The sequence below is a fragment of the Piliocolobus tephrosceles genome, chromosome 1 (genome assembly GCF_002776525.5).
Source record: "Piliocolobus tephrosceles isolate RC106 chromosome 1, ASM277652v3, whole genome shotgun sequence".
Classification (NCBI taxonomy): domain Eukaryota; kingdom Metazoa; phylum Chordata; class Mammalia; order Primates; family Cercopithecidae; genus Piliocolobus; species Piliocolobus tephrosceles.
In genome coordinates this window covers 89708453-89731144 of record NC_045434.1, presented here as the reverse complement: position 1 = coordinate 89731144, position 22692 = coordinate 89708453, and the positions used below count along the sequence as shown (strand labels likewise).

The 22692-nt window shown below is 45.2% G+C and overlaps 1 protein-coding gene and 1 pseudogene across 2 annotated transcripts; both read right to left on the bottom strand.

Annotated features, from left to right (window-relative positions):
- Positions 1-2642: 2642 nt before the first annotated feature.
- On the bottom strand, positions 2643-14184 carry LOC111543669 (annotated as a pseudogene). Its single transcript, XR_004229100.1, has 4 exons — positions 14133-14184; positions 13202-13374; positions 5863-6077; positions 2643-4318 (listed from the first exon to the last, which is right to left on the bottom strand). The product of XR_004229100.1 is annotated as a 40S ribosomal protein S20 pseudogene (transcript).
- On the bottom strand, positions 5872-20900 carry LOC111543931 (neuroblastoma breakpoint family member 11-like). The gene is given in 10 exon segments (XM_031935406.1): positions 5872-6077; positions 8032-8268; positions 13202-13374; positions 15470-15600; positions 15602-15623; positions 17063-17135; positions 18167-18374; positions 18376-18382; positions 19206-19308; positions 20699-20900. Coding segments are annotated over 10 exon segments (1335 nt in total). The 5' UTR covers positions 20874-20900.
- Positions 20901-22692: the final 1792 nt, after the last annotated feature.

Sequence of the window (22692 nt, the reverse complement as noted above, 5' to 3'; positions counted from 1 at the left end):
ATACTTGCACTAAAAGTAACTCAAAGTTGATTACAGAACTAAATGTAAACTGCAAAACAAGAAAACTTACAGTAGAAAACATGAGAGAAAATCTTCATGATGTGGATTTAGGCAAAGTATTCTTAGTTATCACATCAACACAAACTATTAAAGAAAACATTGATAAATTCAGCTTCATACAAATTAAAAATTCGTCGTCAGCACCAGACACTGTTAATAGAATAAAAAGATAAGCTACAGATTGGGAGAAAAATGTGAAAAGCACACACATCACAAAGGAGTTGTGTGACGGTTAGAAATTGTGTGGATCACTGTGACCAGGGTGCCAGGACATTTGGTTCATCGTTATTCTGGGTGTGTGCTGGAGGGTGTTTCTGGATGCCATTAACACCAGAATAGGCAGACTAAGTGAAGTAGATTGCCCTCCCTGTGGTGGGTGGGCCTCATCCAATCAACCAAAGGCCAGAGGAGGAAAAGGCCTAATAAGAACGAAATGCTTTCCTGGGTATCCACCTTTCCATCTTAGGAATTTCCGCCTCCATAATCTCATGTCCAAATTTATATATACACACACACATACATGCCATATACATATACACATGTATACTAACATATATGTACATGCACATTACATAGGTTAAGTAGGAAATTTTGTAGTTTTAAAAGTTCAGCTATTCGGCCGGGCGCGGTGGCTCGAGCCTGTAATCCCAGCACTTTGGGAGGCCGAGACGGGTGGATCACAAGGTCAGGAGATCGAGACCATCCTGGCTAACATGGTGAAACCCCGTCTCCACTAAAAAATACAAAAAACTAGCCCGGCGAGGTGGCGGGCGCCTATAGTCCCAGCTACTCGGGAGGCTGAGGCAGGAGAATGGCGTAAACCCGGGAGGCGGAGCTTGCAGTGAGCTGAGATCCGGCCACTGCACTCCAGCCTGGGTGACAGAGCCAGACTCCGTCTCAAAAAAAAAAAAAAAAAAAAAGTTCAGCTATCCAATGATCATTGTTGAAGCTGGCCAGTGATTATAGGGGTGCTCTATTACAAAATTCTGTCTCCTTTTTTATACTATTGAAGTTCTGCCTTGGAAGAATTAGGCTAGGATAATAGCTGAAGTTCTCCACATACATTTCAAAGCCCTAGGGATTAACACAGAGTCAGAAATCCCACCCATAGCCCTGTCCCCCAACAACCAGGGCTAAGGAACACTGGGGCCCTCAGATGATTGTAGTTAGCCAGGTCTGGGAGCCACACAACAGCAGAGGGAGCAGGAAACACTATTCAAATAGAGGCCAGGACAGCGGGGAGGGCCTGTTCATGACAGAACACAGGAAAAGTCATCCACAGAAAGTCAGTGTGGAGAAACAAAGACCATGCCTGAGAGCTGGTAGATTAGAGACCTGCTGCTGAGGAATTGAAAGGAAGGGAAAAGGAAGGGGAAATGTCAACCAATTAGGGGTGTAGTTTTAAAAGTTCAGCTATTCAAAGATAATTGTTGAAGCTGGCCAGTGATTATGGGGGTGCTCTATTACGTAATTCTGTCTCCTTTTTTATACTATTGAAGTTCTGCCTTTGAAGAATTAGGATAGGTTAATAGCTGAATTTCAAACTAACTCTTAAAACTTAACTAATTAGGGGTTTCCTAATTGAAAGTAACAAATGCAGAGGACCACAGGTGCCAACCTCAGAAAGGCAGAATTGCAGGGAGAGGGAGGGAGAGGCCTGGACAAAGGAATCATCCTCTGGAATGAATGAAGTAACTGGCAGAAATTAGAGGTCCTGGTAGAACAAAGTAGAATCCCAGAATGAGAACACACCTCATGCCTATACCCAAAGCAAGACAATATTTCCTAAAACCTCAAGAAAAATCATTTTTGGCAAGTACCTTAAATCCAGTGATGCGATCCATGTACCAAGGTAGTGGGAAAAGGTGATTAAGCAAAACTCAGCGAGACCTGATTCCCTGATGAGGACTCTGTTAAGGATGAATTCCTCTCAACAAGTGATGCCTAGGACATGCGCTTTTGCATAGCTTGTGAGCATCTATTTCATTGTGGATCTAAACCAAAAGCCAAGGTGGAGACAAGGTGGGAAACACAGGCTGTCACTGGTATATGCTTGGATTGAACTAACACTATAAGAAATGGCAGGTAAAGAGGTCAGAGAAGAGGAAAATAATGTCTTTGATTGTCATAGTGACAAAGATTTGAAGATGAAAGATACAATTTAACATTTATAAACAATATATTAGAAGTGTGTCACGTTAAAATGGGACTAGTGATGTTAAAATGTTTTTAGTGCACTGTTAAGCTGAGCTAAATAAACAAACCCTTCCAAACAAAAGGCACACACACAGACACAAACACACACACAAAGAGAACAAATCACACCAACAAGGAAATACAGTAAATACACTCTACAACATATGGTAAATATAGACAAAAATATGGAAGAGTTTAGATATAAACAGGGAAATAAGAATGTTTTTATTAATCCATATTCTTATCCACCAAAACCAAACATTATAGTAAAAGCTTAAAATATTTTATGTAAAAAATCCACTAGACCAGAGTGATAGGCAAAAACCTTTTAATTAAACAGATTTAAAACTTAAACATTAAACATTCTTTTTTTTTAACAGCTGGTAATCAATTTATTAAAATAGTTGACTTAAGCATCTGCAATGGTGACTTCCGCCTCAACTTCTGGCTCAATACTGATGGAAGTAATCTGCTTAACAGTCTCAGAAGGACTCTGCAAGTCAATGAGTTGATTGTGGATTTTCATCTGGAAATGATCCCATGTCTTAGAACGTTTACCATAAGGAGTTTTTCTTGTAATGATTCTCAAAGTCTTGGTAGGCATTCGAACTGGTCATTTCACTTTGAGATTCTTTGCCTTTGCTCCTCTGATCAAGTCAGCACACATCTTCTCCAGGGATTTTACATTGCAGCTGATTAGAGTAATTCGAATTTGGTGAATTCCACCTCCAGCTCCATGGGTGTTTTTCCGGTATCTTTAAAAGCCATGGCTGCTGCGTGATTCCTTACCAACTTATTCCTGGGTGAGAGCAAACAGCGGTGAGCCAGGAGCAGGAGCGTGCAGATCAGGGATCCGCAACACCTATGACCGTGTCTTCCTCAAAGAGCAAAACTTAAACATTCTAACATTAATAGACTAAAATGAATTTGGGATGAAAGTTAAAATTTGTGCAGGGAATATTCTTTTTATGACAGAATGCCAGCAAAAACAAGTATATACTAATCATTGAGATAGAAAATTTCCAATGTACAAACATAAATATAATAACTGACACAGGCAGGGGTGATTGATGATAAACTGTTCAGAGGAAGATCATTAGAATACACAATATTTATACTTTTTCATGCCACTTTCCAAATTAATTATAAATAAGGTGCCTTTACAAGCGAAAGATCTCCTAGACCCCTCCTTAACCAAGTGACCAGTCCTAGTATCACGATAATGGTAATGGACAAACTGGACCTTCTCTGCCCGCAGATGGGCTGAGGTAGGAAACTCACAGTAGTGACTCTGCAGTGTTCCCAGCAAAACGTTTAGGCTGAATTTAATCATGAGGACATTTTCAGACAACTTCAGAATGTAGAACATTGAGCCAGACAGCTGACCTGTCCTCTACAAACAAGTCCATGTCACCACAATCAATGACAACAACAACAAGATGAGGAGATACTTTGGGTTCAAAATAACTACAGAAGTGTAGCTACATTATCTTTCTACTCTTTTCAAACCCAAAATGTCTCTTCTCCTTTTTGTTGTGTGATTCGTGGTGACATGGACTGTGTGAAGGAGACAGGTCAGTTGTCCTGCTCAGTGTTCTACATTCTGCAGTTGTCTGGTGATTACCTCCTAAGAAACTCAAGCTAAGCATTTTCAGCAAGAACACGGCATTATTCATACTCTGCACCGGCAGAGTCCTAGGTGACACGCTGTCTCCTGCCAGCAGCTCCTGAGTCCTGTTCTCTACAGGATAGGAATTGAGAGAAGCAGGGTTACGGCCTCTCAATGCTGTTTGTCCATCGGGGCATTGGTGTCCTTAGATACTGATCACAATTGATCACAATTGGAGGGGGAAGGGCTGTGGCTTCTCAAATCAAAGGGGCCCAGTGGGTTAAAATCATCAACAGCATTTCATGGTCTTAAGTTCACTCCTCAGCAAAGGATCCCTGCAGTGTTGCGTTTGATCTTGAACTTGCTTTGCTGTTTTAGTCTTTTTCAACAAGTGAAAAAACTACTTTGATGACATCTTTTCATCCTTTTCATCCTTTCAGTAGTATTTGGTATCTGTAGGGGAGAGGGAGAAAAAAATCAAATGAGCATCTTTGTCTCATCCTGTCTGGCTGAGTCTGGAGGGACTGCTAAGAGGTGATAACCCAGGGGCAAACTGAGCTCCTGCTGGGAGGACCAGCTGAAGGCCGAGCCTCAGGCTGGCTGAAGTGGCAGGTGCCATCCACAAGTGAGAAGAAACACCCCAGAACTTCCAGTCAGCCTGAGGTGCAGAATGTAGGGAACCCACCAGCAACTGGTAACATCAGTACCTTCCTTCCTGATTAGCTCTGTTTGGAGCAAAGTGATTGCTTTTCACACTTCCCAGTGAGGATGTGCTCAGCATCAACCACGCATGCTCAGAAACAGAGCACCGCAGAAGGAGAGGACCCTTTGCAGAGAAACCCACCCCCTTACAACACCATGTCCCAGTCTTTTAAGGGAGGAGTGGGAGGGCCACAGAAAGAATCCTGGATGTGAGAATTAGCAGGGACGTCAGACCACATCCACATCCAGTTCTGCCTTTCACAACACAGGATCAGCAATGCCACAGGGCTATAAGATTAAACTAAGGCCATATGGGTTGCTATTAACTACCTGGGAACTACAGCCCAGCCTCAGGCCCTTTCAATAGCATTTGGAAGGAGGGAGAAAAAAAGCTCCAGTCTGGAGGTCTCAACAGTCATGAGAGGCTGTTGGGTCACCTTGCCTAGGACAGGAATAAAGTTTTACAAAAAAATATGATTTCATTGCTGCTTGTTTGGTTGGTTACAAATAAAACATGAAAAAAGTTAAATAAAGGCCGGGCGCGGTGGCTCAAGCCTGTAATCCCAGCACTTTGGGAGGCCGAGACGGGCGGATCACGAGGTCAGGAGATCGAGACCATCCTGGCTAACACAGTGAAACCCCGTCTCTACTAAAAAATACAAAAAACTAGCCGGGCGAGGTGGCGGGCGCCTGTAGTCCCAGCTACTCGGGAGGCTGAGGAAGGAGAATGGCCTAGACCCGGGAGGCGGAGCTTGCAGTGAGCTGAGATCCGGCCACTGCACTCCAGCCTGGGCGACAGAGCGAGACTCCGTCTCAAAAAAAAAAAAAAAAAAAGAAAAAAGAGAAATATAATCATAAGTATTCTTTCCAAGGGGTTCAGGAAAGAAAAGAAAAACAAGAGAGTCTACAGGAAGTTAGCAAAGAGAGAGTGGGGATTGTAACCATGGCCCAACTTATTTTCCCAATTCCCTGAAGTTGATTCCACACCTGGTTACACCTTAAGGCATTTTAGCAATATTCTCAATATCTAGACCAACAAAACTCTGAAGCAAGAGGGACTCCCAAGACAGTAGCAGTGGGAACAGAGCAGAGTTCAGAGAGCAAAGAGCAGATGGAGATGGGAATGGAAGGTCTTGGCAGGGCGGCAGCCCATGAGACACAGAGGTAAGACCAGTCAGACGTGATAGCAGGGGCTGAAGAGAACAAATAGGGAAGAGAAAAGCAACGGGAGAATGAGCTGTCATCATAGACAGAAATAAGGAGCGAGTGCAGCTAACAGTCATAGATGTGATTACCTTCGTACCCTAAGCTTGCAGGCCAGGGAATCTCCATGCCAGTCTCCACTTGCTGAACAGCAGTTTTCTTTTGATCATCTTTGGTTTTAGGACACTTGCAGCATGAATGTGGCCAATGACTTGATGCTCATGTGTGTTGTCAGCTGAGCCTTCAAGAGCATCACCTTCCAGCTGGGGAGGGTTCTTCATTCCAAGGGAAAGCTCTAAACCCAGCTCTGAAAATGAAACCACACCCAAAAGCGTTCACTGTTATCCATGATCTTACTGTGACTTTCTCTTCCACCCAAGAGGAACATCAGAGAAGGAAAGTGGCCTTGGGCAAGAAAGTCCAAGAGGTAAAGGGAAGTCAAGGAAGACATTTTGGTATTTTCCGTATTGTTGATTTTTCATGCATCACCCAGTAATGACAAGATTGCCGGGAGGAAAAGGTGATCCCAATTGACAAACGTATTCAAGAAACTTAGGATTAATAAACACAAATAGCTTCCAGGTAGATAAGGCAAAGGCAAGGAAATCACACTGGAAACAGGCTGTGTTTTGGGAGGGAGGAGATTCTAAAAATCAAGCAAAATCAACGTTAAATGAATATATGAGAGAAAAGAATTGGGAAGACTAAACTTGGGATATTGATGAAATGATCATACGTATATTGCATATATATACATTTTACTAAAAACACATGCCAAATATGCATAATGTATATGACAAATGACATAAATGCATATATTTATATATAAAAATCTATTGGAAGAAATTACACAGGGATGTGGAAGATGTTGAATTAACATTATAATCACTAACATTATAATCTGGTCCATTGAAATTCGAAAAACTTTTAGAAAAATAAGACGAACGAGAGAGAGAAGACATGGTGAGAAACAAATGCCCTATTAGACAGCAGGGAGAAGTCACCAGGTAAAGGAGAATGAAACAAAAGGCATTCACTCTGTCCTCTTGCCTGGAGCCTGGTTAGTGCTCTGGACTCCTGGGAAAGCCAGCAGGTTAGAATGTGGAGCCAGCGGGGTAAGTCCTGACTGGGAATCCACGGAGAAGCAAAAGAGACATCAGTGGGAAGAAATCAGTTTAAATACTAGAAGTTATCAGGGCACATGTCAGGGACTACGCATCCCCCAACACTCACTGAGCGTCTTCCGTGTGTCCTCTGCAGGGACCCAGATGGTGCTCATTACCTCACGTGACCCTCCCTCCTCCTGAGGACTTGGGTCTCCTTATTCCTCAGTTGAGGGTATTGCCTGACAGATGAACAACAGGCAGCCTCGGAGGCTCCAGGAGGAGATATTGAGTAGGACAGAGAGTAAGGATGAACACGACCCAGGGTTTTAAGGAAATCTGAGCAGAAGTGGATCCCTGTGAGAATGAAACTGAGGATATGACCGTGGACGTGAGTGGAGATGATGAACTAAATGGAGTTTCAGAAAAGACACAGATTTGTACACTTTCCATGAGAAGGTTGCCCTTTTATTCCTTTATTTCAAAATGAGGGGAAGAAACAGAGCAAGAAGCTGGATATGTCAGGCGACTGACTCGCGGGTCCAGGGTTTGCACTGTTACTGAATGTGCCTAATATGTTGTTACTGAAAGTGCTCAATAGGGAAAAATTGACTTAAAAAGGGATGCTGACGGAGAGGAAGAAAACTGGCAAAAGAGACTTTCTAAGAAAACACAGGAAGAGGAGTCCCTAGAAAGTAGAGCTCCTAACAGTTACTCTTCCTCAGATGAAACTGCATGTGAAGTCATGTCCTAAATGCGAATTTACCAGAAAGATAACAGAATTAGATAACATATATTCATAGATTTATTGAGCAATTTTTATTGAATTAGCCCTTTGGAAATTATTATAATTAATGCTATCAACAATGATTGAATGTAGATATTATTTTTCAGGTCTTTCGGATGACACAACTAAGATGTAAATGCCAACACCACAAATGACTTGGCCGAGGTGAATAATGAGTAAGGGTTAAACCCAGGACCTGAGAGCAGATTTGATTCTAAACCCCAGGCTCTTGCTCACTCACTGGGTTGGAACATTGTGGATTTCTACTTGACTCTGAGGGAGCACGAAGAGACCCCATTGCCTCCTCCCCTCACAGCACCATGATCACCGACACCCGGATTAGAGCTTCGTGGTTCCCTTTCCTTCCCTACCTTGGGAGGGCCATTGCTTCCCAGGATCAGCGTTGGCTGTGAAGCTGCAGGTGGTGGAGGAAATGCCCCGCCTGGCTACGCCATAGCCACAGTCAAACCCTTGATCCAGCTGCAGTCGCAGACAATTGGGCACCAGGGTTCTCGGCTCTGGCTGTGCCTGTGAAGCCGGCACCTCTGACAGGTGGTGGCTCAAGTCTCCGCTCCAAGGTCCGTAAGGACAGTCTGCCTGGGTGGGAGCTGAAAGGAGAAGGGGCTTCAGTAGGAACGCTCTCAGTTTTCCCTTTGTTAATCATGCCCAGAACACCCATTTCTGGCATTTCCGCCTCTGAGGTGAGCCACCCAGTGGCCCAGGCCACAAAGACAAACATCATGTAAATGGGTGATGTCACTTCCTGTCTGTGCCTGGGGATGCTGAGATGGAAGGTACCCAGGCTGGATGTCCCTGAAGTGAAAAACCCCACTTCAGCCCAGAAGGCTTTGGATTGGCTAACAAGGCCATGCCAATTATTCTGTTATTATTAATCTCCATCCTGCAACCTAGAAAGAATGTTCTGGAGAGCCTTCAGAGCATAGGAAGTGCTGTTTTTCTCAGCACACAGGAGTATAAGAAAGGGGGAGGACTCAGAGTCTCCAGGCTTTCGGAAGGAACCATAGAAAAGGGTTTTGGGACACTGTAGACCAGCAGTCTCCAAGCTTCTTTGCCCCAGGGACTGGTTTCGTGGAAGACAATTTTTCCACAGACCAGGGGTGGTGGATGTGAAAAGAGGGGGATCGTTTTGGGATGAAACTGTTCCACCTCAGATCATCAGGCATTAATTAAATTCTCATAAGGAGCGCACAACCTAGATCCCTTTCATGCACAGTTCACAATAGGGTTTGCGCTTCTATGAGAATCTAATGCCACCGCTGATCTGACAGGAGGCGGGGCTCAGGCTGGAATGCTCGCTTGCCGGCTGCTCATATCCTGCTGTGCGGCCTGGTGCCTAACAGGCCCAGGACAGGTAGCTGACCACAGCACCAGGGGCTTGGGGCCCCCTGCAATAGACCAAATACTACATGAGGCGAACTTTTTAGAGTTCTAAAACATTTTGAATTTCCATTGCCTATAATTACTTTACCACCTGCCCACACATACACATCTTGTTGCCATATAGTGGGTGTCCGCAGCCATAAGCAATGTTGTAGAGGGACCAGTCCCCTCACGGACACTTAAGGGCCACAGGTATTACCGATTAGCATGTGTGGTTCTGTAGGGAGATAACACTGAGCACAGTCCTCATCTTACCCGCTCCTCCAGTGGGGTCCGGGCAGCACCCCTCATAAAAATTATTGCTATTTCCACAGGAAGAGGAGATCACACTCTCAGAAAATGGACTAAAGAAAGACTTCCAGTGGCCTCACACCAGTCCAGATCTGCCTCAGAAGAGGGACGGGGCCTGCAGGGCTTGATCCACGTTGCTGCAGGGCTCCTCTCTCTCCCCTCTGCACATCCTCATTCTCATCAAGGTTTCTCTAGGCTTTCTTAAAAATGCCTTCTGTGTATCTGTTCTCCTTCATCTTCCTGAGAGCACAGTGTATCAGACTCATTACTGATGCCTGGCTTCATACATGCCCCCAACTGCTATCTCTGATTCTGCCATCTCCATACTAGCAATTGTCTCAGCAATTTTATTGCCCAGAAGTCCCATTCTTTCCACGTCCCTACTCTGCTTCTGAAAACTCTCCACTGCCCACTGTGCAACTCTTCCCCCTTGCCCTGCCTTTGTGCTCCTTCTAACCTCTGTCCCATGTTCCTATCCAGCATCACCTCTCACCACTCCCTCATACAGACCCTTCCCTGGAGTCAGGCTGGCCCCTCCCCAGCACAGCCCTGCACGGTGTCCCTTCCAGCTTCTGGGACTTGGTGCCCCTGAGCCCTTCACTCCTTCCTTAGCTGCTCAGGGCACAGTTTACTGATCATTAACCATCACTCAGGACACTCAATGCGACTTCATGGTAGTTCGTGTCAGACAGACGGGGAAACATCTCAAAAGGACAAATCTGGTTGGGGAAGGCTGGTCAAACCCAGGCTTCCCATTCTTGTCCTCTGCGTGTGTGATTTAGAATCAATGTCTAGGAATGTTTTTAATTCTAAACACTTAATTTCGTTAGGTCCTCTTATCTCTCTTTTTCAGAATACTAAGTCTTCTTAAAATTATACTTTGAATATTGTTTGCATTTTCAGGAGAAAATGAAAAACATGTTCTCAAACTTCTGAAACACTGTACATATTATTAGTTGAGCGGGTGAGGAAGAGTCCTAATAAGTGATCAAGTTATGATTTAGGTTGTATTCTCGCTGATTCTACTGTGACTTTCCCTGAAGCGAGAGGATGGGTGGAGCACATCAACTCCAGCACCACTGCTGGGGTCACAGCTGTGAACAGTACAGACTCTTCACAGGTTATCATCGGAACCCACACACAGATGCCTCCTGGTATAATTGAGACAGTGCATTCATGCATCTCAGCCTGTCTGCATGGATGAATGTGGCCTCTCCTGGCCCATGTTTCATGATGCCCTGGCAGAGCTGGCCCATATCACAGGCATCTCACTTCTGAGACATGTGTCTGAGCATTTCTCTTCCTCCTCATGGGAGCCTGGTCCTGGTTGGGGTCTGAGACAGAGCCCAGTAACTTTACAAGGGCTCCAAGACTGCCATGTTAAGAGCAGAAACCCACATGATACAGGGTAGGAAGAGACCAGCACCTTTCATTCCCTGAGAGCCTTCTGGAGCTGTAGGTCCCCCTGGAGGGACTGGAGGAGCCACCAGTTCTGCTCACAGACAAAGTGCACGAAGGTATTTATCACTGGGTTACACATGCGAGGGGCTACAGAAGTTCTTTGTACCAGATCAGCAAATTTTGTGTTTCAACTTGAAATTATTTCCAACAAATTTGCTACAAAGGGAAAATGCTTGAGCACTCATCCTAGCTGAGTCTCTGAGAGATCCCACTGTAGAGAAATGACAGCAATTGCACCATGGAGTCAGGCAGACACGGGGCCCATGTTCTCACTGTGACTAGTCGGGGCATCCTTGGTGAGCAAAGAGAACTTGCTGAGCCTCAGCATCCTCAGCTCTAACATGGAGATGCCACCGCCCACTTGCGAGTGCCCCATGAGCACTGAATGGGTTATAGCAAGGACAGAGCTTGCTTGGCCAGGGGCAAGGCATATAACAGGTGCAAGGGCGATGTGTATTTTATTTCATTTTATGAATTGCTGTAGGCCGGCTGCAGTGGCTCACACCTGTAATCCCAGCACTTTGGGAGTCCGAGGCGGGCGGATCATGAGATCAGGAGATCAAGACCATCCTGGTGAACATGGTGAAACCCTGTCTCTACTAAAAATACAAAAAAATTAGCTGGGCATGGTGGTGGGTGCCTGTAGTCCCAGCTTCTAGGGAGGCTGAGGCAGGAGAATCGCTTGAACCCAGGAGGCGGAGGTTGTAGTTAGCCGAGATTGCACCACTGCACTCCAGCCTGGGCAACAAGAGTGAAACCCCCCTGTCGTGGGGTGGGGAGATGGGGGAGGGATAGCATTAGGAGATATACCTAATGTAAATGATGAATTAACAGGTACAGCACACCAACATGGCACATGTATACATATGTAACAAACCCGTACATTGTGCACATGTACCCTAAAACTTAAAGCATAATAAAAAAAAAAGAGTGAAACCCCATCTCAAATAAATAAATAAATTGCTGTGATCCTACAAAAGCCTTTGCTTATTTGAAACTCAAGGAGAAATGAAAAACAGGAAAGAGGATGGTTCCAGCAGGAAAGGTGTTTACTGACCAAAATAGAATGGAGGACAAAAGTTTCAGTCACTACTGTCATGACAAAATATTCAGAGGGGGGACACTACAGAGTCACTTGCTCTTTTTTTTTTTTTTTTTTTTTTTTGAGACGGAGTCTCACTCTGTCGCCCAGGCTGGAGTGCAGTGGTGTGATCTTGGCTCACTGCAAGCTCCGCCTCCTGGGTTCAAGCGATTCTCCTGCCTCAGCCTCCCTAGAAGTTGGGACTACAGGCACCCGCCACCATGCCCAGCTAATTTTTTTGTATTTTTAGTAGAGACGGGGTTTCACCGTGTTCACCAGGATGGTCTTGATCTCCTGACCTCGTGATCTGCCCGCCTCGGCCTCCCAAAGTGCTGGGATTACAGGCTTGAGCCAACGCGCCCGGCCGTTACTTGCTCTTTCTACAAGAGTTTTGATGGGTAAAACTAACAATCCACATGAAATTCCCAGAATAATGGTACAAAAAAAAAAAAAAAAAAAACCAGAATGAATGAGAAGAAAAGAAAATTGTTTTTTTCCTTACACACCTTATGAAACAGCAACCTCAAGGGGCACTTGCTCACAGGAGGAGTTTGCCGGAGATCATGGGGATGAGAACCACTGCACTTTGCTCATCAGTTAGGCCAGCACCTGATCAGGGACACTAGTTGTTGATGGTTTACATGAGAACATAGCACTGAGACAACACATGATTGAAACCACAAACCCACACATGAAAGAAACCACGGGGCCCTACAGAGGATGCAAGCCATGGCCATGCATGGAGGAAGGGACATTAGACTCCTTCAGTGGAGGGAAGCCACCTCAGAGGAGGTAGTAGAGAATCTGGCTTGATACACAGGAATCATGAAACAGCCCTCCAAAATAATGGGGGAAAACTGCCGGCACAGGTGGATGGCCAGAGAGAAGGGCGCTGTTCAGGATATGTGATGAGAAGGGCACTGTTCAACATAATGTCTGAAAAGAGAGATGCCCTATCTTAAGGAATGAAGTCTGTTATATAAAATTCTCCAGGTGAGCTGTTGTGGCCGAGAGTATGCAGTGATCCCTCATCATTCCCCTCTCTGGCCTATTTTGATACCTACCCCCTGCTCTTGTGAGAAGGGGTCGGGTGACAGAGGAATCACCTGGCACAAGAGAAGGGGGTTCTACCCATGAATGTCTGAGCTTAAAACTGGATGCAAGAACCAGATTCAAAACACTCTGAATTTACAGGGCCTGGTTGCAGAGATGATCCATCTCACCTGCACAAGTTACAGGAAACAGAATATACAGAGGCTGCCTGGGAGAACAGTGGAGCTTTGTGACCTTCAGGCTGGAGTACTCACAGGCTACATCGAGAGCAGAGCAGGCGAGCTGATCCTCCAATGAGCACCACGTGCTGCTGTAAGGCTGCTGGCAGTCAGACAGGTCATGGGGAAGTGAACGAGTCAAGTAAACTTCATCCAGAGAGTCCTGCGGGACGTCCTGCTCCTCCATCTCTGGCAGCTCCGGGCTTAGCCTGGTGGGTGAAGAACACAGAAGATAAACACCAGAGGGAACAGAAACCACAGTGCCCAGCTAGTTCTACAGAGAGGCCAACAGGAGGGGCCAGAGGAAGCAAAGGATAGTCCCCTCAGAGAGAGAACAATCCTTCTCTATCTCCAGCAGGAGAGAGAGCAGCAGGTGCTCAGTGGCCTGGGTAGACAGTGAGCTGGAAAGGAAGGAGACGGAACGATCCCTGTACCAAAGAGCTGTGACATGGCACACGCAACAGGCCCCTGTGTCTTCATAGACTGATAGAGTTACCGTGACCTCAACATCTCTTGTTCTCAAATTTCTAGCATGATATAAATTATTTGTATTTACATTCCTGCTCCCAAATATTTGCGAATATAAAGGGAAAGAGGCAGATATCAGATGAGCATCTCAAGTTCACTTTAAGCCAAAAGACTTAAAGTGAAAAGGAAACTGCAGAAAATGTGATTGATTGGTTCAACCAAGTCAACCTAATAAAGATTAGTACAATTTTGAAGGAATTAACAAGAGAAACAAATACAGGTGTAAAATGAAAAGAGGCAACTTCATTAATGTTGACCAGTAATATTAATATTAACTAATAATCCTGCTTAATAATTATTCCACATTGATAATCTTACATTGCTAATATGGCTATTTCATGATTGGCTGAATGAATGAACAGGTATGTTCTGTTTTCCCTGCATCTGGCATCTCCAGATGTCAACAATAAGTTAAATGTCCACAATTACTCAAAGTTACCAGGGGCATGGTGAGTCTTGATCTTCTTCCTCTTCTTGCTCCTTTTCAATTTCTGCAATTAGTCAGACAGGGACAGACACGTTAAGATGATTCCCCTATTCATGTAACAATCCACTGCCCAATCCTAAAACAGGAATATCAGTCTCCTTGGCATGAGAACAGGACACTGTGACAGATATACTTTATGAGGCCTGAGGGTCTGCCATGATAGAGATTCCTTTGTTTTCATCCCTGAGCCTATGGGTGAAGTATTCCTATTCTGGTACATCATTATCCCAATATCACGTGTCCCAAATTTGTGCAAAGGGTTATGCAATATTTTTCCAATCAATTTAAAGCAAATGCCCCTAACAATTTCTAGGAGAAAAACTGCAGTATTCAGCCCTGTCTCATCAAATACCCAGCTTGTTCCTGGTTGCAAGGATTTTAGACACTGAAACTAGAATGAAGGAGGAAATCTACAAATCCATGAGTCAAAATCACAATTGTGTGAATTTGTCACATCTGCCTGGGTCCAATGTCTTGAGAGTGGGCACAGGTGTGGTGGTGAACACCTGTGGTCCCAGCTACTCAGGAGGCTGAGGCAGGAGAATCACTTGAATGCAGTAGGCTGAGGTTGCAGTAAGCCAAGATCATGCCACTCTGCTCCAGGCTGGGTGACACAGTGAGACTCCGTCTCAAAGAAAAAGAAAAAAAAAGAATCTGCGATGCTACAAAGAAACATCACATCAGCCATTGATAGGGTGGAGAACCAGGGCCCAGCCTTACTTTATGGAAACATATCAGCAAGGTAAAGAAGAAATGTTTCCGTCCAGGTTTCAAAGTGACTAAGCAGCTAAGCAAGTTGACTTAAAGGAGATCAAGACTGAAGCTGAGAACAGTGAAACCTGGGGAACAATATCTCCAAATACAAAGGCAAGGCTGCCAGTTTCCTTAAAAAGGAATAGAAACTCCATGGACATTGTTTAGGGACAGATGAATAATTACACGTGATGAGAGATACTGAATCAAAACTGGGAGGCCTGACAGGTACTTCCTTTACACCTCCTGCACTCGGGTGAGTATGAGTTTGTCACACTTGCCTGGGGTCCAGTAACTTGATACTGGGCCCAGGGAGACAGAGGCATGACATGACTGGAGGAGGAGAGGAAAACTCCCTGATAAATGTGTTTAGTATCCCATCCTAGTTTTTGATTCAAACCAATTTGTGTGTATAGAGCCTATCTTCAGAGTTGATCTTCCTCAGCCTAAACAGAGGTACCAGGGACAAAGAATATAGAGGCTACCTGGGAGAATGTTTAGAGCTTCTTCTCCTTCATCATGAGAAAGTTCACAACCAGCGCAGAGTCAACTTGGTCTTCGTCAAATGTGATTTAGGTTTTCCTGTGAGGCTGGCTGGAGTCAGAAGGACCGTGACTATTTGAACAAGCGAGAGCACATTCCTCCAGTAAGTCCTCCGGGAATTCCTTCTCTTCAACCTTCTGCACCTCCCTGATGAGCCAGGTGACACAGACATGATAGAAGATTAAACAGAGAGGGATTGGACTCCAGGGAGTCCTAGCTAGTTTTGACAGGAGGCATAAGAGAGTGGTCCCAGAAAGCAAACAGGAGGTTCCTTTTAAGAGGGAACAGGCACTCCTCCACTCTCTGCAACACAGCATGGCTGCCATGGGAGCCAAAGAGGAAGACAGCAGTTGGTGTTCATTGTACTGGGCAGATAGGAGCTGAGGAGGATGGAGACTCAATTATCCCTGTATGGTACAGGCATGACACTCAGCACATACAGAGAACCATAACAGCTGCCACATCCTGTGTCTAAGCTGGGTTGAATTTAACATACTATGGCCGGGGGAATGCAGGCTCTGGCCCATTGTAGTTGCCAGAGAGGGTTTGCCTCCTAGACCTTTTTCATATTTTACCATCCATTATTTATCGGGGGAACCCACCCCCGATAGTCAATATGGGTTCTTTTCTATTTCCCTAAGCATAGGCTGGTCTGAGAAATAAAGGGAAAGAGTACAAAAGAGAGAAATTTTAAAGCTGGGTGCCCGAGGGAGACATCAGATGTCGGCAGGTTCCGTGATGCCCCATGAGCTGTAAAACCAGCAAGTTTTTATTAGCAATTTTCAAAAGGGACGGAGTGATGAATAGGGTGTGGGTCACAGAGATCACATGTTTCAGGGGTGACAAAAGATCACAAGGCAGGAGGTCAGGGCGAGATCACAAGGTCAGGGTGAAACTAGAATCACTAATGAACTTCCATGTCCAGCCGTGTATGCATTGTCATCCATTGTCATCGATAAACAAGGTTCAAGAGCAGAGAACCGGTCTGACTGGAATTTGCCAGGCTGGAATTTCCTAATCCTAGCAAGCCTGAGGGCACTGCAGGAGACTAGGGCGTGTTTCATCCCTATCTACATCTGCATAAAGGCAGACACTCGCAGAGCAGCCATTCAGAGGCCTCCTCTGGGAATGCATTCTTTTCCCAGGGCTGTTAATTATTAATATTCCTTACTGGGGAAAGAATTCAGCAATATTTATCTTACCTGTTTTTGGTAATAAGAGAAATATGGCTCTGTTCCACCTGGCCACAGACAGTCAAACTTTGAAGTTATCTCCCTTGTTCCCTAAAAATCGCTGTTTTCCTGTTCTTAAGGTGTCCAGATTTCATATTGTTCAAATACACATGGTCTACAAACAGTCTGTGCAGTTAATACAATCATCACAGGGTCCTGAGCTTACGAAGATGATGGGATTAAGAGATCAAAGTAAAGACAGGCATAGCAAATCACAAGAGTATTGACTGGGGAAGGGATAATGTCCATGAAATCTTCACAATTTATGTTCTTCTGCTGCGGCTTCAGCCAGTCCCTCCGTCCAGGGTCCCTGACTTCCCGCAACAATTATTGCTCATGAGTATTCAGTGTTACCTGGGGGCGCATGATTCCCGTACTTTCTCAGTCTCCTCAACGTAAACATCGTCATCCACATCTTCATCATTTTCTGTGAATACAGAAGTGCTCGTTCAGATATTTCCCACTTCACACTCTGCAGGCAGAGTCAGCCCAATGTGCACAGAGACATGGACATCTAGGCATGGGTCACCGTTCAACTAAAAGTTCTCATGTTTTATCTTTAACAAAATGCCCTGGCATGGTTTCCTGATCCATCAGGCAATGCATTTCTGATCTGGAGGGCCACCATCAAGATGTGGCCAAATACTGAAAAGACCTTTTGGTCCCCATATCACTAGAGCCTTGTGCAGCCTGTCTCTGGACTCCCCCATCCCACCACAGATCTGATTCCCAGGCACAGGCTTGGTGTCCTGTCACAATTCACATTTAGAACCTAATTCTTTCTCTTAGGAGAGGACAAACAAACTTGTCCCACAATCTTCTATACATCAGGGGACTTCACAGGCCCTCCAAGTGGCTTCTGCTGTGTTATTCAGGGACATCCTCTGCATGGGGAGTGCTCCAGTCTGAAGCCCTTCCTACCACCAAATGCCCCCACATCAAGTGCCTTCTCCAACACCACACGGCAAGGGGCTTCATCTCATTTTGAAAAGCAGTTGTAAGTGTTCCCACATTTGGATGCTTCAGGCCCTTGCAAGAGACAATTTGCCTGCCTTTGCAGACGGAGAGAAACCCAGGAAGGATAAATCAATCATTCACCGACAGTTACTAAGGACATTGCTGAAGATAGAGCCTGGGAACCTTCATCCTTAGTCCAGAGTTCTTTTCACTCTAACAAGCGCCCTCCTATCACAGCCTCCTTCCTGTCCTTTAAAACTAGATAGATGCTGCCTCTTGTTCCAAAGACCACCTTCCATCAAGGAAGGAGGGACATTTGCAATACTGTGACCTCCAACCCCATGGGTTTCCCAGCTCTGTTCTTACCCAGGAAGTCCTGGTCACGTCATGGCCACATATGTTTAGTGGAAAAAAACACCACCAATACAACTGTCACTGTGGAGGTAGGGAGGTCTGGAGTCTCTCACAAGCCTGGGGTTTTGGGTCATCAGGGCCTGTGGCCTAGGCTGAGTTTGTGGATGAGGTTCTCTGTTAGTCTGCAGCCCTCAGCCAGCTGCTCTCGGAGATCCTGCCCCTGGGAGTTGTCAGGCTCATCCGGAGGGATGAGGGCCTGGAGATGCTGATTCAATGAGCGGGAGGCATCTCTCCCTTCCCGTAACTTCTCCCTTAACCAGCCCAGCTCTTGTGACTGAGAGTGAACCAGGACTTTTATATTGCCTAAGGTGACACAGTAGAGAAAATTTAGTAGTGGAAAGGGATGAGTGATCAGTTCTAATACTGCAACAGAGATTTCTGAGACAATGTCCTCAAGGAGACCTCCAAGCAGAAGGTCAACACATGTTTGGGGAAATGCCTGTGGCCAAGAGAAAAAAAAATGTTTACAGGCTTCCTCTATATCAGAGAGTGCAACTGAAAGATCCTCGACAATGTTGCATTCATCTTTCTCTTTTGTAAACAAAAGTAGGTCTTTCTAAACCAGTTTCAAAAAGACATCCTTTCAGTTCCTCACTTTGGCCATGGACATTTCCATGTGAAAATACACATAGCGCATCTTGCAGCGACTAGATATAAAGCCATGTACAGAAATGAGGCCGGGTGCAGATGGGGCGAATTGAAAAGACAAAAGAAGAAAAGAATGACAGGGTCGAGAAGGCAACATTGATTGAGTGAAGGAATGAGACGCCACAGTCAGTCAGGAGGTAATTGTGACTAAGGGTAAGTGGGGTGGTGATGGCGCACCATTTTGAGTATACTGAATGCTGCTGGGTTGTTCCCACTCCTTTGGTTAATTTCGTGTTATGCAAGTTTCACCTCAACAGTTACTTGTTTGAAAAAGAGAAAACAAGGTTCTGAGAAAAAACTGCAACCCATAACTTATTATTATCCTGTTCTCTGATAAATATTTGTGTGTCATGAGCCTGCCATGGCAATTCCTGCCCTTCCCCTGGCCCAGCTTAGCTCTTACTTCTCCCCGCCGAGCTGCTGTACTTCAGAGATTTACACACCTGCCCACCTACCTGCCCCCACGGGGCCCCCTCACCTGAGCTCCTCAGCTTGCCCAAGCTGCTCTACAAGCTTCTCCTCCTTGACCTGCAGCTCATCCCTCAGCATAGATTGTATAAGGTCTTTGCATTCTTCAAACTCTGAGAAAAGACAGACACGCCTGCCTCAGTGGAAGGCTGGACATGCTGCTGTGGTCACTGCCTACAGGGCAGGAGGCAGGTCCATCCCAAGGACAAAACTGTCCCCAGTACCCGGCTCTAGGCAGGGATTTCCACATCTTTACTCTTCGGTCTCCCAACTTTCTGGCCTCTGATCCTCCAAAATTTAGAGATGAAGAAAGAGAAACTCAAGGGCAAACCAACCAAGTTGACAAGATGATTCAACCACAATGAAGTGGAGTCAGAATTCACAGCCCCTGAGGTCTGACTCTGAATCCTGGGCCACTTTCCCAAGCCTTGCAGCCTCTCCTGTAAACACTGCACTGGGCCATGAAGTGATTTTCCGTAGAGTCGGGAAGGCCCCTAGGACTATGGGACTGATGGTTTCCCTTTTACTGGGAATTTCAAGCACAACTATGTCAAAGATTTTAAAAATACTATCTGGATAAATTGCATAAAATATGAGGCATAAGACCATAAAGCCATGAAGGAAATATGCCCATATACTAATCAAGTTTCTGTTAAGTTAGAAACAGTAGAATGAAGAACTAATAGTGCTTACTCTGTGCCAACAACTGTTCCAAGAGGTTTACAAGAAATAGCTCATGTAATTCATTGCAGCAACTTATAGAGGTAGGTATATCCTACGGATGGATGAAGAAGCTGGGGAACAGAGAAGATAAGCAACTTGGATGGAGCCCAGGACACTGGCCCAGGGTCCCTGCTCTACACACTGCTACCTTCACAAAGTCTTGGGTGCCATCTTTCTTCCTCTTTAGGAACAAGAGCCAGTGCCCCAGGAAGCAGGACTTCCCTCTCACCAGGGTACTCCCTGCTCTTGATGCTGTCACTTATAGATACTACAGGTTCTATTAGGAGCAGAGTTCTCTTTAAGCTCCTCAGCAGGGGTACTGTGTACTAACACCACGTTTCCCCCAGGGTCCCCAGAACAGAGCTTTGCCTATTGGGCCTCAACAGAGACTTGAACTGAATGGAAGTTCATGAGTCCCAGACATTTAGACCAACAGACTAGATGCTACTTGTCTGCATAATCTTTTATGGTACAGAGAGGATTCTAGTAACATGATTTAGCCTCTTGCTGAGAAAACAGGTGGTGCTGTACCTGTGTCAGAAATCAATAACTGGGATTTGAACTCTAGTCCCACCGCCACCTGACTGCAAACATGGAAAGTTGCTAAATACTTTGGTACCTCTGTCTTCCAATCTTAACAAAATGTTAAAATACCCATTTCTGTTTTCCTAGAAGTACGGGAAGGAAGAAATTATTTTTGATGGAGAGAGCATTTAGTTTCTCAGAGAGAAGACAGGACGTCATTCATCACTTTCGCGATGGTGAGCCTATAGATCTTACTGTATTTGTTCTGCCGGCTGGCCAGGAAGCAGGCCACTTGAGTTACAAGAAATCTCTCTTTGCTGTTTCTGAACTGCTGTTTCTTCTCTGCCAACTGGGGGCGCAATTTCTTGTTGATTTCTAGAATGTTCATCTCTGCCTTCTCACTGGACCAAGGACCAGCAGATACCACCATGCTGACGTTTGTGGCAGAAGAGGTGGAGCCAGGGACTGGGGAGAAGAAACGCAAACACATGATGGGTTAAAAACTGGTGAAATCAAATAGGTATAATCAGGACTGAGGGATGTCAGCAACTGAACTTCTTAACTTACTGTTGAGAAAAACGTGATCACTCCCCACAGCACTTTACAGTCCTTAACTGCAAAAACAAGGTTTGAAGAGCTCAGAGTTGAAGGTACTGCCTGTAGCTCAGACTCTGACAAGAGTGAGGTAGGTAGCAGCCAGCGTGCCAGGTAACGGTCTGCAGTTGCAATAACAGAATTAGAAGGTGGGGGTGTCACGGAATCTTAGGAGCCCTGTGTTCCAATTGCCCAGGCTTTGCTGAAACACAGGCGCCATGGTCTCACCTGAGGTCACCACTGATGGGGATCAATCCTTCAGCATTCACTCTAAGTATATGTGTACCCTTGTGACAATGCCACAGACCCATCTCTTTCCCAATACATCTAAGCATATTCCTCATTGTTCATCTCTTGCGTGTATAAAATCATCAAGGCAGAAATAGTTTCCCAAGAGGTTATGTTTTCTACATGGTAGTCATGAAGTCAGTCACTCCACCTTCTCTTATGTTAAAATAGAATTTAAGGCTTTTCCACAGTGTAAGATATCAAACTTTTAGACTGCCATGATATCCTGTGGGTCTTCTGCAGTTTTTTCTGTATCCACTAGAAAGTGAATGAATAATTCATTTTTTAAAAATGTTTTATTTCCTCTCTCAGTATTCTTCTTGCTGCATCCCATTGTTGATTTCTTTTTCCTTATTGGGGCACCATCTTGGCTTTCCATTACATTTAAGACCAGTTTGACCTTCCTATGTCCAAAGCTCTTCCTCTGTGTGGGATGATTTGTTTTTTAATGTGACTGAACACTACATTTCATACTTGTCACTTATGGATGTCATTCTGGGCCCATGAGAGCTCTTTTCAAGGTATCAAGTGATCAAAATCATTTATATAGGGATCTCCTGAAAACACATGTGACCATCTATCTTGGGAAGTCTTGCAAACCTGATACTATTTTGTTGTTTTCATTCAGTTTTCCCATATATTGAAAAGAACAGGGCCATGAGCAGTTCTTATGGAATACGGCTTGATGTATATTTTTCTGAGTTGGACTAACACCACTGATGTGTGGTTGCATTCCACTAACAGAACATGGCAACATCAAGGTCATGGTCTTGGTGATAGTAGTTGGTAGTTGATGATCCTCAGTGTTGCTGTGCAGCAGGTGAGTTTGAGGTGAGAGGAACGGGTAGGAAAGAGTGGTCCCCTGAACCACTTTCTCAGCTTTCATCCCCACCTAGGTTTTGTGACCCTGGAACTGGGGAGACTGTTCTGTAGCCCGGGTCTCCCTCAGTTTGGCTGCTGGACTAGCCTGAGTTGAGGGTGCAGTGGGTGTGACCCTGGGCTGCCCAGCATTCATGTGGAAGTGAAGGAAGGAGGACTGGATCAATCCCATTTGAAAGCATCCCTCTCTGCAGCCCCCACCATCCTCCAACTACACTGTGTAAGGATACTGCTTTGAGATCTATCAAAGGCTTTAAGTCAATGTATTTTCTGGTGTCTGGGAGACCTGACATTCTGTGGCAGAATGAAAATCTGTCAAGTTTTTTCATTTAAAAAATAATGAGGCCGGGCGCAGTAGCTCAAGCCTGTAATCCCAGCACTTTGGGAGGCCGAGACGGGCGGATCACGAGGTCAGGAGATCGAGACCATCCTGGCTAACACGGTGAAACCCCGTCTCTACTAAAAATACAAAAAAAATACAAAAAAAA